At 42.2% G+C, this 16,308-nt stretch overlaps 2 protein-coding genes across 2 annotated transcripts; one reads left to right on the plus strand and one right to left on the minus strand.

The window, feature by feature from the left end:
• Positions 1-643: 643 nt before the first annotated feature.
• On the plus strand, positions 644-10,766 carry LOC131884498 (DNA topoisomerase I, mitochondrial-like). Its single transcript, XM_059232303.1, has 8 exons — positions 644-897; positions 1,080-1,104; positions 2,399-2,879; positions 2,951-3,188; positions 6,696-7,610; positions 7,771-8,098; positions 9,038-9,324; positions 9,655-10,766. Exons 1-8 carry the CDS (start codon positions 856-858, stop codon positions 10,105-10,107), a joined length of 2,769 nt encoding a protein of 922 aa, XP_059088286.1. The 5' UTR covers positions 644-855; the 3' UTR covers positions 10,108-10,766.
• Positions 10,767-13,357: 2,591 nt separating this feature from the next.
• LOC131884998 (FMRFamide receptor-like) lies at positions 13,358-15,271 on the minus strand. The gene has a single exon (XM_059232915.1). The coding sequence runs from the start codon at positions 15,117-15,119 to the stop codon at positions 13,782-13,784; it is 1,338 nt and encodes a 445-aa protein (XP_059088898.1). The 5' UTR covers positions 15,120-15,271; the 3' UTR covers positions 13,358-13,781.
• Positions 15,272-16,308: the final 1,037 nt, after the last annotated feature.

Genomic DNA, 16,308 nt, shown 5'->3' on the forward strand with positions numbered 1-16,308 from the left:
CATGTGTTCATCCATCAGGCCAGAGACTTAGCGGTCCGGCCATGATCTCTCTCTCGGTCGAAGGAGGGAGTGAGGGAGTCGAACGGCGGGGCCGTCGGCGGGGCGCCCTTCCAAGTTACTCGACAAAAACCAGGTCAGCCCCGGCCAGGCCAATTCAAGGAGAAAGACGAACATCTGATCTCTGCCTAATCCGCCCGTTTTGCCAATGCCGGTACCGCTCCAAAAGTCAAAAGTGACACGGAACATGCGAATGAAAGTCTCGAGACCAGACTTTCATGGATCCTACTCATGAATTTAGTAAATATTTACAATTTTCCATGCTTTTGATTAAAATACTCGGCATGAATGGCCATATCCATCAAATTTATAGTGAAACGCTCTTACTTTGAGGAATTTGATGACATGGTGACCATGATTTCAAACTTTTCTTCTATTCTCCCTGTTCTTTTCTTTACCAAAAATTACACATATTGCCCCAACCACTATCCCTGTCGCACACCATGAACCCTATATTTAAGACACACAAACTCCGTTTCTCACCCAATATCCCATTGCAATCCGACTATCTTCATCTACATGGTTGTTTATCACAATTGAGTGGAACTACCATATTGGGTCACCTTTCGTCGTCCCTGGACTTGTCTTCTTTTTCCCCAATCTGAGAATCGAGCTCTGTGAGCGTCTAAGTGCCATTGCGAACAGGAACTTAGACTCAACACCGAACACGGAGTAGTAGTACTACTCTACTCTTTCTGTAGATAGAAGCAAGAGCAGAGTGGTGACTCTGCCATCTTTGCCACTCCGAGAACAGAAGAGAAGTGAACAACGGACAACGGATCGAAGCGGCTGGGGAAAATGGGCGAAAACGGCATGGAATCTAGCTTCATGAACGGAAATGTGAGTATCCAATCCCACTCGAGACTCGGGGCGAGGGTTTGACCGGGCTAAATCCGGATATAACCCCTACAATCGAGTGAAAATCGGGTGTTTAAACGCGAGATTGGTCCACGCGGTCCAAGTTGAGCTGGAGGGTTGAAGTCGAAATGCATGGATTTCATGTAATTTCTTCCTTCTTACAGGGAACCTCCGATCATGGTGATTCGGGTAAGTGCGAGTCTAAGTTTGCTTTCTTACCATTTTGGGGATATGTTACTTGCTATGAGGAGAATTTGGCTGTTTTCTCTGTTTAGTCTTGATCTCGTTTTCAAACGTGCTAGTAGAAGTAGTAGTAGTAGGAGTAGTATGCAGTAGTCCATGCAGTAGATCTAGTAGTACGACAAAGCCTTCTTCTCCTTGCTTGGACAGGAGCACTATGAAAGAACGAGGAGGAGGAAGGCTAGAAGGATACGAGGCTATGTCCAAAAAGAGAGGAATACTTAGAAAAAATTGGGAGGCCGGATAGCCATCTCGCAGCAACCGGGGGCGGGTACGGCTGCGGGCAGGGGAAAAAGGTAGCAGATCGTTGGACTGGATGTAAATTTTAATGAAAAATAAAGTAGTCGAGTCGGCTAGTTATAGGTAAAATTAAAGAGATTATGTTCAGTTGGTCAAATGTCAGAACCCGCTGAACTGAATCCGATGAATTTCAAGGCAGATGGTTCTCAATTATTTGTGTTTTTTGGGTGTTTCTTTTCTATCATGGCTATCATAACAGTTCCTAGTTGTGTGACGAAATTGAAGTGAAGGAAAGGCACTGGAAGCTGCAATTTGCAAGTATTCTACTGCCATTTTCAAGAACGGATTCCTAAAATATAAGTCTACTATGTCTGGATGTCACACATTTTAAAACCCAAACGAATGAAGTTGGTAGATGTAAAGACCCTTGCGTATAAGTGACCGACCGGAACGGGGCCTAATTGGAGGATTACACCTGTGCTTGATATATGGATAAATGATGCATATTGCGCCGGTTATATTTATATGTTTGGCCTAAAATTGTAACTGATCAAAAATTTGCGTGACCAATTACTTCATCAAATTTTGTTGACTGAGCTCTAAGTAAGAATCATAATACATAACGAACCATTGCATCACCCAATTTATTTTAAGTGGTGAAATTTAGGTCGGTTAAAGCCATTTTTGCACTTATACAAACTTTAATTAATTGGCCTTGCAAAATTACAATGCAATCATTAGCTCATATTAATTGAAAGAAAATACCTAATCTCCCCAGAATTTTGATCAAGACAAACAACCAATATTTGCATTTTATGCGCAAGCTCAATGAATGACGATCTACATCTCGAGGCTTTTTCGAGACTCAAAACTCATTCAAAAGGCAGATCCAGGGATTGAGTAAATAATTTCAAACTTAGATGTACTTTCATGTACAACTCCTGCAACTTGAGTCGCATATAAATTTTTGATTTGATTTGATTTTTTTTCTTTTCTATTGCAGATCTGAAAAATGGAATTCATGACGGCAAATCAGACCACCGAAGCAGCAGTTCGTCTAAACATAAACATAAGGACAAAGAGAGAAGGAAAGAAACTGAAGAGGAACGAAAAATTCGTAAAGAAAAGGAGAGAAAGGAACGCGAGGAACGCCATAAGAAAGAAGGACGACGAGAAGAAACCGAAGAGGAACGTCGAATCCGAAAGGAAAAGGAAAAAAGAGAGCGAGAGGAACGTTATAAGCGAGAAGGAAAACGACCCGAAACGGAAGAGGAAAGACGAATTAGGAAGGAAAAGGAACGGAAGGAACGCGAGGAACGCCACAAAAAGGAAGGAAAACGAGAGGAAACCGAGGAAGAGAGACGGATCCGTAAAGAGAAGGAAAGGAAAGAGCGAGAAGACAAACATAAGCGCGAAGGAAAGCGCGAAGAAACGGAAGAGGAACGGAAGATTCGCAAAGAACAGGAAAGGAAAGATCGCGAGGAGTAAGTACACGAACTTTTAGATTGCAGTTAAAATCTAAATTAACATTTTTCATTTCCATGTTGTACTCAAGGCGTCACAAGTCTAAAAGTAAAGAAACGGAAGAGGAACGGAGAGAACGAAAAGAAAGGGAGCGTCGCGAACGGAAGGAAAAAGAACGTCGCGACCGTGAGCAAAGTATTAAAGAAGAAGATGGAGAAACAAACGGAAATGATTCAATGGACTGTGATGACGATTCTCAGGACTCGCAAGCATCTCAAGAATCCATGAAGGAAGAGCCCATGGACGAGGACAGTGAAGATGAAAAGCCGGTAAGTTGATTGGAAATGTTAAGACGTTTTTAATGCCTAATATTGAAGATTCCTAGATCGATCAGCATAGAAGAATGAAAGATACAGATTACATTAACCTTACTCAGGAAAAATATGCTTATGCCAAAGCCTTTGCATTGCAAAAGATGTCAGGAGGGCACTCGTTGCTTCAAGGACTATCTTTATCTAGCCTCACAGCAGGGTTGGTGAAAACCCGCCTGATGGATAATAAAAAAAAAAAAACCGTTGGCGGGGTCTTCTACGGGCGGGTTAATAGCAAATCTTTTATAATTGGTTCCCTCATTTTTCCACGACCCTTGTCTTTCTTTGGCTGTAATTGGATTAATAATGAATTGCAAGGGCAATATCTCGATTTCATAGACTAAAATGGTAGGAAAATCCATGTCTTCTGTATTGTTGTTCATTCCTCAAAATTACTTGGTTGAATGGCTTGAGTCACGGTATTACTTTTTTAAATAATGCTACCTAAAATGCGTTACATTTCTGCAAAAGTAACGGTATCGATAACTGAATGGGTTTTAGCCGCCCTCCCACTTTTTGCTTTCCTTTTTAAACGAGAAAGGAAATATATGAAAAATATTCCTGTCCGATTTTTTTTTTATTAGGTTCCTTCTTAAAAACACCAATTTGTTACACTTCTTGGACTGACGAACTGGTATCAAATCAACGGGGAGAATTTATGAAAAAATTCACCTTCTGTTCAACGTTTCACTCCAGTCCATCTCATCTTCTACATTTAATTGAAAATCAAATTAAACCCATCCAATCAAAAACTCCAATTAAACCTATAAGTAAAAAACCGTCTAACTCCCCCGAAAACGCTCAGGGATTAACCCATTTGCCAACCATACCGCACAAACTTGGTTCAGATGTCGACTGACTATACTTCAAAGGTGATAGAATGGCCTTTGATTAATGTTTTCCTAGGTTGTAATGCTTCCACTTTGTACCATTGGCATACATTCGCAAATTTCTGCTTTTTTCATCCGGGTGATTGCCTTTTTGCAAGCTTTTGAAAGTGAGATATTCCAAAAGATTTCTCCCACTTGAATTTCATCTATTCTCTCTCGAAGAGATTCTTTAATTCCGCTTTTATCCTTTATATGGTCGTTCTAATGTCTTCGGTAAAACCCTTTTAAATGGAATCATTCTACATCTTAGCAGTTTATCACTCAATTTGCAGAAAGTTTTTATGCCGTTATGAAATTATAATATTCTTAATCTGATCAAACAAAACTGAAAGCAATGTATACACAAATATCACACATACTTACATGTACAAAGCATTAATACCCCGGTAGGTTTCTGATGACTTTTAATGGAATTATTATGTTAACTAGATAAACGACCAACTGATGATTAATTACCATGCTGTTCTTTTTTTTTTTGCATTTGCTATTGCGAGAAATCGGTCCCATTGGATACTTAATCACCTATTGACATCATTGCTGTGGATTAGCTTGTACGATTTTACATGTTTCCCAACGGTCTTGTCTTGCAACTAACTGTCCGGATCTTGCTTGGGCTCTATCCATTTTCTAGTTGCATTTGTTTCATAGAAACTCGCCTTCGTGTTCAAACGTCTATTTACTTCTTGAAACATTTTTCTTGTATTCATCTGTTTGTTTGGCAAAATCAAACTTTACTCTACGTAATAGCTTCCATTGGAACTACTATCCCCAATAGCAAATACTTTATGTCAAAAAATGAGATATCAAATACTGCTTTTTGTGTCTTTTGTGACCAATACGAATACGCTGCTCCTCCACTTCCACATACTACACGTTAGTTCTGATTTAGGTGGATAATATTAAGTAACAATCAGATTGGATTACGGCAGTATTTTCTCCACAAGAGAGAAAAGATCCTGTTTTTGGTGTCATGTGCAGTATCTAACTCGAGACTCAGAATTTGGATTACATACAATTCATTTGCTAAGGTTCGGCCAACGTTCGGATTATATTTTATTTGAATTAAGAGATGCATCCTTTTCGTTCCAAGTAAAAAAAAATTACACTCACGAAGGCACTAAGAACTTAAATTGACTCGGAACCATTTTGATAGACACTTTGTACTTTAGAAAAGTCGTTATACCGGCTGAGGTTTCTTTTTCATTACGATAATACTTGCGATGGTCTCAATTATTTTTAGCTCCATTAATTTTATTCCTTTCATACAAAAGCCGTATGTTTTAGATTATGTACTTTAGTAATGGATGTCTTGATAGTCGTAAGTTTGAAGCTGGTTATTTCTGGAATTAGCAAGTACACTCGTGAAATAAAGGTCTTAATTTTTTTTCCTCAGAAGTAAGACACATCATGAACATTATTTTTTGAGGAGATAATAAGGTAGTATAGGTGAAATGAGGTCGGAACGCCAATCCAGTTGGAAATCGTTCCTTCATGGCAGCTTCTTCATCAATTAAATATTGTGCCTGACACGTTCATTATGTGCGGGGTTATGTATGACTGGCATTCATTTACTTCCACCTAATTAGGAGCGCTTGGTGGAAGAGAACCCTGCAGTCTAAGATGATGTAGTCGAAGATGAGAATCCACATCGATTGCAATAATATCTCGACAAGCATAAGTAAGCGGACAATTGAAGAGTTATTTGCTTTGATCGACTTCGCATTTCTTATTTCTAAAAATGGCTTGTTGAGACAACTTCAAAGGTATGTCGCATCTCTTCCTTAGATATCTGAATTCAGTTTTGAAGTGCGACATTCAAAGAAGAGTTGAAATCGAGGATGCAATTTTAGTTCAAAAGTCCTACAACCCCCCACTTGTCGTGGCTAGTTCATTGAGCAAATTCTCAAAACGTGGAAAATTTCTATTCCCTTGTTTAAAGAACTCTTTATTAGCTCCGAAAAGAATATGAAAACCCTTGCGGATCGTGCTCTTCAGATTCAAAGTCGTGAATACAATTGATCCCCTTTGAATAACTATACTATATTTTCATTGGATAGAAATAGACTGAGGATGATTCTGATAGTTGTAAGGAGGCAGCTGCATCATGCTCGTGCGCAAGGAAATATCTACTGTAACTTTTCAATTCACTATGTGATGTCATTCACACCTGAGCTTGACACATTTCCATTTCCTAACATATCGATCCCAACTACCACCTCGATCATGTTGAATATCTTGAAGATGGCGAAGGCGCTTTCAGTACCACCATATGTATGAGTATGACGAGATTGAGTTTCCATTTGGGAAAAATATGTCGCCCTGTTTGGACAAGCCAAATGTGGAAGTTGTCATACTCGCACCTTACTGTGAAAAGCAGAAAGAATAAGTAGTGTCGGAAAGTCTTGCGGAATTTGCCAATTCGCTCAACATGTCTACTGAAATGATCGCAACAGCAATGTTTCCTTTTCATCAGATCACGTCAATAAATCGTTGTTTTTTTCGATTGAAATTGACTGATTAGTTTGGGCTTGATAATGATGTCACCCTAATTCAATTGATTGCATTTTACTCTTAGATCCGTAGCTCCAAGAAACGGAAAGTGGATGATGACGAAGATGACGAATTCCAACCGGAAGAAGATGACGATGAGGACGTTCCAATTGCTAAGAAGAAGCGCGTCAAGAAAGAAGAGCCCGTGTACAAAGATGAAGACGAGGACTATGAGGAACAAGAGGATGTCAAGCCCGCTGCCAAGTCCAAGAAGAAGCCGAAGCCTGCTAAGAAATCTGCCAAAGCTCCACCCACTTCTGCCAAAGGACCCGCCTCAAAGCGTGGCGTCAAGAAGGAGGAATCAACCGAAGTTTGGAAATGGTGGGAAGAGACCACCCACAAGAAGGACGACGGGACCAAATGGCATTTTCTCCAGCACAAAGGCCCATTATTTGCCCCGCTCTACGAACCGTTGCCCAGCCATGTTCACTTCTATTATGAAGGTAAGCGAATGAAGCTTAGTGAAGAGACCGAAGAAGTGGCCACTTTCTACGGTCGGATGTTGGACCACGATTACACCACCAAGGAAGTGTTCAACCGCAATTTCCTGAAAGACTGGCGAAAAGTCATGACCGAGAAGGAGAAGGAAATCCTTCGGGACTTGAGTAAATGCAACTTTAGCGAAATCAATGCTCACTTCAAGAAAGTGTCTGAGGAACGGAAAGGCCGGAGCAAAGAAGAGCGCAAGGCCGAGAAAGAAAAAAATGAAAACATTCAGAAAGAGTACGGCTTTTGTACCATCGATGGCCACATCGAAAAGATTGGAAACTTCAGGATTGAGCCCCCCAGTTTATTTCGTGGTCGCGGAGAGCATCCTAAACAGGGAATGCTGAAGAGACGTGTAATGCCCGAGGACGTGATCATTAATTGCTCCAAAGACTCCAACATTCCCCAGCCACCCAAGGGGCACAAGTGGAAAAAGGTTCAGCATGATAATACGGTAAGCCACCAAACATACCAATCTGCCCACTCAGTACGTGAGCTCCTGTGTCCGAGACTCAAGGGTACTCACTGAGATTTATTTACACTTCAGAGAAAAAGCCTTTCATCTATCACGCACGGATCGTACTGTATAAAAAAGTGTCATGCTTCCGTTTTAGGTCACTTGGTTGGCTTGCTGGACAGAAAATATCCAGAACCAGATTAAGTACGTCATGTTGAATCCATCATCCAAACTCAAGGGTGAAAAGGACATGGCCAAGTACGAAAAGGCCAAAGAACTGAAGAAGCTCATCCACAAAATCCGCGACGATTACACTTCCGATTTCAAATCCAAGGAGATGCGGGTTCGACAACGAGCTGTAGCCTTGTATTTCATCGACAAATTGGCTCTCAGAGCCGGAAACGAGAAAGATGAAGATCAAGCCGACACCGTAGGCTGTTGTTCCCTTCGCGTGGAACATATTACTCTGCATCCAGAAAAAGACGGTGAGTGATCCAATTAGATTCATCACAGGTGTGATGCAAAGTTTCGGCCACCACCTAGTTTTGAGGCCTAAGTGTTATACCCATCAGGTACAGATGACGACAAAAGTTTCCAGCATTGTCTTATTTTGTGAAAGTATACCAAATAAGCAATTGGCTTAATTAATTAAGCCCCTGTGACCACTTGGGGAGGGGGAGGGGAACTTTCCACAACACAGCAACTGGGTGTGTGATTAAGGACGTGAATTTTGAAAACTTAACTTGTAAGTTGGTTCAATAAAAATGTCCCAAATCCATCGGAAAAGAAACTGTTGGTAGTAGTGACGTCTTTTCAAATTTTTCGATGCTCACCTCAATTACGGTTGTAAATAAATGAGAAATCGGTCAATCTTGAAATAACAGTTGAAAAAGCCTCAGATAACCTTGCTCGGGGAACCTTTTTGAGAAGAAACGGAAATGGACTTCGAAAGGGACACGTTTGTTGATGTTCCCTTCGCACTCTACTATTCTCTACAATAGTACTCGACTCACCAGAAAGTTCACATCACGTTGACAATCTACCTTTCATATGGCACACATATCTCAACATGAAGGGAAGAGTCAGTTGATTACATTTCAAGATCAAAATGAAATTGAAAGCTAGTCGAGCTGACAAACTGATCCAGAGTTTGAGGGCAATTTCCTAATATTCCAGTCGCTTGGATTCCATTCCTTTTCCCAACCAAAAGACAGATTACCATATTTGTTGACGTTGAAAGGCGTTTGAAGGGAAATTGCAGGATTTGCCACCAGTTTTATGAACAAAGATGCCTCGTCTTTGAGGCAGAATGAATTGGTTCCCGAACGCACAAATGTTCCATGGGAATTCAAATTGTTTAAGATCCCTTTTCACTCGGCTTCCTCCTCTCACTCAGACGGATTTTTCTCCTTTGTGATTTCCAGGTCAGGAGTATGTGGTAGAATTTGATTTCTTGGGTAAGGATTCCATCCGCTACAATAACTGCATGGCAGTGGAGAAACGCGTCTTCAAGAACGTTCAATTGTTCATGGAGAATAAGAAACCCGCCGACGATCTCTTCGACCGGCTCAATACTTCCATTCTCAATGAATACTTGAACACGCTCATGCCTGGGCTTACGGCCAAAGTGTTCCGTACCTACAACGCCTCATTTACGCTACAAGAACAATTGCGCGAGCTCACCGAAGAGAATGACACCGTACCACATAAGGTTAGTCGGATTTGAGTAGTCTCGAACTTCACTAATATATTGCTCAGATACGTAACATTTGGTTGAAGTTTTTGCGACACCAGTAACTTGGGAAATTGTATGCTCTGTTTGGTGCCTTTTCGACAAAGTGTTGGTTTTGTCGATAGGGCCTCACTATTCTCACCGCCTTCATTGTAGGTGACATTTTCCAATTGAAAATTTGACATCATTCTGATGAAAGAGTGTTTCATATTATGGCTTTTGTTGGTTGCGATTTTTTTCACCGAGGAAAATGAGATTGAAACCTGCCCTTCTTTCCATGCCTACAGAGTCTTAACGTTTGTATTACAGATGCTTTCTTACAATCGCGCTAATCGTGCTGTGGCCGTACTTTGCAACCATCAGCGTGCAATTCCCAAAACGCATGAAAAATCCATGACCAATCTCCAGGGTAAGATTGACGCCAAGAAAGAGGCTGTGGCCAAGGCCGAGAAAGAGTTTAAATCGGCCAAAAAGTCGCATAAGACTGGAGGCTCGGCCACGAGCAAAGCCAATATGGATAAGAAGAAGAAGGCTCTGGAACGCCTTTTGGAGCAGCTCAACAAGTTGGAGACCCAAGCTGTGGACAAAGAAGAAAACAAGACCATCGCCTTGGGCACCTCAAAGTTGAACTATCTTGACCCTCGTATCTCGGTGGCCTGGTGCAAGAAATTTGATGTCCCCATAGAAAAGGTCTACAACAAGACCCAACGAGAGAAGTTCCGTTGGGCCATCGAAATGGCCGGACCAGATTATGAATTTTGAGCCACTCCTGATCAAATATCGACTGCCCTGGCTTGGTTAGAAGGAATTTTTTGGAAGTGTCTCCTCGCAATCCCTGGAGAACATCAAGTACTTTTTCTCTACCTGTGTTACATACTTATGATTTGTGTGCCCCCCCCCTGCCCCCTGAATCAACCTGTTTTGAGTTCCGCATCTCCGAGTGCGTAAAACTATCTCTCTGAATTCAACTTGCCGCCTCACCCTCTTAAGGTGTTATTTTTTGTTGGGAGTTCAATCTTTTCTTTTGTAAGTAAGAGGATCCGTTGTTTGTTACCAATACACAAAGCCGTCATTCAATGTCAAACACGGCCTCGGTCACACATAGTTTAGATTCGCCGAGAGAGCCTGCTATATCGATCGAGCGACTGACCAAGAAGACCACTTCCTCAAAATCGACCAACCGATGGTTGCTCTCTTAAGGTTCTGAATCCAAGGTTCTAGGACCATCTAAATGGAGAAAAGCTAGACATGGTGGATCTTTTGAGTTCATCGTATCGAGTGGAATTAAACTTGATGTATCGAGGATGTGGATGTAGTGCTTCTGTCCCCCTATCCGGGTTGTATGTGTAACAATTTTTCTGTAATTGAATAGAAATATGGATGAGCTTGAAATAGAAGGAAATGCCAACTTTGTTATTGTATTTTCGTTCGATATTGCTTTTGTTTTTCAACCATCATGTATGTTTTCAGTGGGAAACTTTATCGAATAGGTTAAAGGCTCACTGAAAATTAAGTAGCTCAGCCGTCCTTCCAGCCATCAAGGTTCTTGCCTTAAAGATGATTTAGCGTTGAACTTTTCTACGTTTTCAAAAGCAGATAACATGCTTTTTCTGCATCTTCGTCTTTGACTGATTCAAAGTCGTTCATAAGTCGATTACCAACACATAGAGCTTTCTTTCCATCGAAAAAGGGGTCCCAATGCGATGGCGACTCTAAGGTTAACTAAATAACAACTACCACAGGCAGGGTCGATTCTTTCGTATTTTGCTTCTTTTGTAACATTTCTTCCTAAAAAATGGGAACAACCAATCTTGAGAATTGGAAAAGCTTCTCGTGGGATCGGTTTTCTGTGAATTACTAAAAAGAAAGCAAATAAGAGGTTAGGAGTAGTGAGTAGGATGTGCGTCACTGCAACTCATCGATATGCAGCCTCCATCGTATGATGTGCTATTAGAGATCTTTCAATCACAATGGATTCCATCAGTTTATTCTAGAGCTTCGACTGATTCTACCCATTAGCAACAAATCGTTTGTTCCATCTTCAATCAGCAACACAAATGCTGATCTCTTTGTTCAAAAACTATGTGAACAGATGAGGTTTGTTTTCCTGCGACTAGAGGACAGTGCAAAGGCTTCGATATTCCCATGAGACTAGAATTGAAGGAGCATCGCTTTTTCTCCAGAGAGATTTGGCATCAGTATCTTCGAAATTGAAAATGATCCACTACGACAATGCAATTCCCCATTGTCTTTGGAACAGACAAATGGAGGACAATATTAGAGGATGTGCCGAGATTGGTCCCCCTTATGGTCCGTGATTCGCATCAGGGACATTTCCTCCCCACGCAATCAATGCGTTGGTTATAAGAGTCTGGACATCAAAGACGGTTGTGGAGATTGACTCTATAGGGAAAGAAACTTCTTTGCATAATCATTTAGCAATATTGAGCGAGATAGAATACACGTACCTGGTGTTGTCTCTCTTTTGACTTTTAATGGCCGACGTAAAAGCGACTGAATTTAATGACATTGTTTCAATCACGTCCGTGAACCCCCCATGGATTTTTCAAATTTGCTCCCTTGTGTTCCAGGGAGTTGAGTTTACTATTTGGAACATGTTATGTTTCATTAAATTACCGGCTTGATATATGATGTCTGGATTGGCTTCCAAACTGAGCTCACAGATAACACTGAAAACCGAGCAAGCGCTAGTGCAAAGATTGAAAATATTGGATTTTCAGTACCAACATTTTAGAGAAATCACAGAGAGGTATTTAATTGCAACCGTTCCGGTCATTGTATTCTGATCCTCTTTTCTAAATCAACTCAATATATATATTATCAGGGTTGTATCGTCAAAGCAAGTTAAGCCATATGGTTTTGACAATGGGGGACAGATGTACTCGTTTCCTTGGCCTTGATGGAAGCAAAGAAACCTGGGACGAGAGTACGTCTCCTTCGTGAAAAGACCATACTAATTCATTTGGAAGGAAGGGAGATTGAAGGCAGAGAATTGGCCCTAATATCGAGCCCAAAATCCCGCTGAAGGCAATTTCAATTTTCGTTAAAGGTTAAAGCTAGGGCCTTCCTTCCTCAGTGAATGTATTTTGCTTCGGTTGGAAAAAAGAATGAAAACAAGGCTGCTAATGGCTACGTGTTTGCCGTCAGAACTGGAGTGCATTCATGACACGTCCAATTTGGATAACCGGGATGGATTGGATGCCAACCGATTAAAAGCTTTTATGAATACCACTGCAAAGGGGTTGTTCAACCAATTGTAGATTTTGCACTCAGATGAGAAAGTGCTCCCACTACCAAAAAAAATGTATTCTTGATATAGGCTAGCCTCGTTTTAGGGTCAGGTGCAAACGACATTTTGACGGGCCAATCAATCCTTTCCACTTCCCAAAGATCGATATTGTCTGGTTCGTTGCCATGTAGGATATTAGCCCAACATACAGATCAGGCAGACCCCGAAAGGTCGTTTTTCACTATCCCTGAACAAAACAAAAACTTCAAGCCGTGAACGGAACAAGGGGACATCAGTCAATGTTGCAAAAATCTCACTTCAGTGTTGGGTCTTTCAAGGCCTCGCGAAATTGTGAGAAAGAAGATATTACTTTTCCCGGGCTTGATTTTTTCTCGCCACACGTTCAAGTTTTGTTGCTTTGCCAGATTATCGGCTGGATCAGAATCTCCTGGATTGAGTTTCTTTACTTCCGTTCAATCGGATCATTGGATCATTTTTATTGGCAACTTCGCCATGGGTCCCTGGCCATTTTTTTCCTTTGACGGTGCTTCTCTTTGAATTAGAGGGATTGTCACTGTCCGTGTCTTCCAAAGAAGACCCTAAACTACAATGAGTGTTTTTCTCACGCTTGCCATGTCCAATTCAGACCCTTGGCAATGGGCAATAAGATATTTTCCTGGTCTTGTCTGAGCCGATACTGGAGTGTGTCCCATTCCAAAATAAACTCTAAAGTGCCCCGTGGAGTCCATGTGACCAATTAGAATGAATTTTATTATGTCTCCAAGTACGCACTTGATACGTTGGCCAAGACCAGATTACATAATTACGTAGTAAGCTTGAGCAGGTATTTCATTTGTGTCACATGCAACACATAGTAGTAATATTAGTTAAGGTACGCCAATTGTGAGTGGTGACAGTTGCAGAGTAGTGTACAGTGTTTCGAACTAGGAAAACCATTCACTGGAACTCTGATTACAACCCTCAGTTGAGACATTGACCACAGAAGCAATTCGACGAGCTACATTATTCAGTGACATAGCATCACTCTGCGCCACTTGGATTCCAACATTTACGACAACATGGTTATGGTTACATAGAGAGAGATTAGTGGACACCAAATACGTAACATCCTCAAGCAACGTATATTCTCTGGTGAGCGTTCGTGGCCAAATGGATCCTCGAGAATTCATACCGGATGAGGTTCAGCGTTAATCCCACACACCACGGTGTTGATCGTCACCGTATTTAACTCGACATCCTCGCCACTGTCTTGAATCTCCCTCACACTCTGACCATTACAGGGATTTCCATTATTGGTGCTGTAGTTGTTGTTGTGGCTCCGTCTGGATCTCCTAATACTACCCGGAATACAAGTGTGGTCAATAGGCTCTTCAGAAGCGAGCAATGAGTGGCAAGACTTCAATCCCAATAGAGAGAATAAAGCCGTCCGGAATCGAGCGTCTCGGAAGCAGTAGATGAAGAAATTGACGGATGAGTTGATCACCAACATCAGGTGGTTGATCCTGGCCAGGATGAAGGCCCAAAGTGGCCATTCTTTGTCCTTCTCTTGAGTAGCGATTCGGGACATCTCGAAAAAGTTCAATGTGAACTTTCCCGAATGACAGATCACGAAGCACAAGATGATGAAGAAGAAGAGCATCGCCATCGCGTTGTCTCTTCTCTGGTGGCTGGAGATGGCGTTATGAAAATGGGTGGTCTTGTGGATGGCCTTGAAGGTGAAAATGTGGCAAATGGACAGCACCATCAATGGGATCACCACCATGACAATGAAATTCAAGATGATAACGATCTTTGTGTATTCGGCATTGCCTCGGATACTCGTCACCACCACCTTGGCTTGCGTCACATTCTCCTCTTGAATGGATTGTGAGGTGACGTTCCAATACTCACGAGTCACTGTGGCGTAGCCGACGGTGACTTCGAAGAACTTGTTCAGGTTGTACAGGGTGGAGAAGATCACAATCAGGATGATGTACCTGAAACCACGACCTTGATTGACAATGTTGAACGGGTTGCAGATGATAAAGTAACGTTCCACGGCCACGGCCACCACGCTATACACCGATCCAGTGAGAACAATGTGGATCAAGGGGAGCAGAAGGGGTGTCATGTAAGGGAGGATCTCGACCTCGTAGAACCTGCTGTGAATGGGTAGCGAATAGAATAGATTCACTGCCACAATAAAGAAGATGTCGAAGACGCACAACGTAATGAGAAGGTTTACAAAGCTCGACTTTAAGTCCAGGTCTCGCTTCGTCAAGACCAGAATGGAAAGCACGTTGCCAATGATGCCAATTGATCCGATAATCGGTACCCACACCCCTTCAAACCAAAAGATACTGGCTGCTTGGAGTGAAATAATTTGAGAGGATCGAGCATCCTCAGGGGAAATGGTGGATGAAAAAGACGAAAGTTCCGTTTTAAGGGTCCCATTGGTCCGCCCCACTGAAAGGGGGTCAACAAATACCAGATCTTCAAAGTTGGCCGAGGTGGCCTCCATCATGATCACACGTCCGAAATGAAATCGAAACCCCGTCTATTTATTAGGAACACCTGGACACAAATGTCCACAGGAAGTTGTTCACAGGCGTGAAAGAGCTGGGCTTCGATGATAGAGATTCTTGTTCCTCGATAGGACCTTGAACGAGTCATTTGCCCTTGGCGGTTGAACCATCTCTCTGAATTTCTCTGTCTCCGAGAGACGGTTCTCTCTCTCTCTCTCTCTCTCTCTCTCTCTCTCTCTCTCTCTCTCTCTCTTTTCCCCTCTCCTTTATTCTTTTTCTCTCGTCTCTTCTCTCTCTCTCTCTCTCTCTCTCTCTCTCTCTCTCTCTCTCTCTCTCTCTCTCTCTCCCTCCATTTCTCTGTCTCTTTCTCGCCTCATCCTACGGCACCAGAAGATCGTAAGGCCGTGCAAAGGCGGCTCTTTGTGGCGGTTCCAGCGGTCGCCGTCCTTCGAGAACAGGCGCGTCTCCGCCGTGAAACTTTCCTTAATACCATAGAGATGAGCGAGAAGAAAGCCGAAATTGAATGAACATTGTCGGCTCTCACGAACTGTCGGGAACTTGGCCAACATCCACTTGAACACTAGCGCCGATACTCTTCATATTCTTCTTAAACAACCACGAGTACATACATAGTGGATCTCCTTACATACACAACGACGCTTGTGTATGCATTTCCAAGGCAATCCCAAGGGCTTGCTCGTCCTCCACCTTCGACCACCCACAGGAGAGCTCTCAAAAATGATTGTGATTTTGATGAATGGTCTAAGCTTGCTAGGAAATGAAACCCATCAGCGTTAGGCTGTCTGGATTCACTGATATGGCCAGTAGGTCCGTCTCCTCTTTCAAATCGTTCGCTTTCTCTTGTGTCCCTATTGTTCTTTCTTGGTACATGCAAAGATTTAAAGCATCTTGAGCATCGACATGCTGTTGAACACCAAACAGAACCGCGTGTTGAGACTCCGATTTGGAAGTTCATCTGGTGAGTGGGGAATTTTCAAAGATAACCCAATGGGTATAACAAAGGAGAGGTAGCCAACCTGAAATGTAAAGAAACTGTGGAAAGGAGCCGCTCGGACAAGAAACATAAAAGCTAACATTCTTAAACCGAACCTTTGAAGCCTCTTCTGCCCACTGTTAATGCACAGTACAAAGAAAAGGCTTCCTTCGTAATCGCCAATCTTGGTGATG

This window comes from Tigriopus californicus, chromosome 8 (genome assembly GCF_007210705.1).
Source record: "Tigriopus californicus strain San Diego chromosome 8, Tcal_SD_v2.1, whole genome shotgun sequence".
In the NCBI taxonomy this organism is placed as follows: Eukaryota; Metazoa; Arthropoda; class Copepoda; order Harpacticoida; family Harpacticidae; genus Tigriopus; species Tigriopus californicus.

Coding starts and splice junctions, on each gene's coding strand:
- LOC131884998 (XM_059232915.1), bottom strand. CDS start 15,119: ATGATGGAGGCCACCTCGGCCAACTTTGAAGATCTGGTATTTGTTGAC.
- LOC131884498 (XM_059232303.1), top strand. CDS start 856: ATGGGCGAAAACGGCATGGAATCTAGCTTCATGAACGGAAAT. Junction 898..1,079: donor CTAGCTTCATGAACGGAAAT/GTGAGTATCCAA, acceptor TCCTTCTTACAG/GGAACCTCCGATCATGGTGA. Junction 8,099..9,037: donor TCTGCATCCAGAAAAAGACG/GTGAGTGATCCA, acceptor TGTGATTTCCAG/GTCAGGAGTATGTGGTAGAA.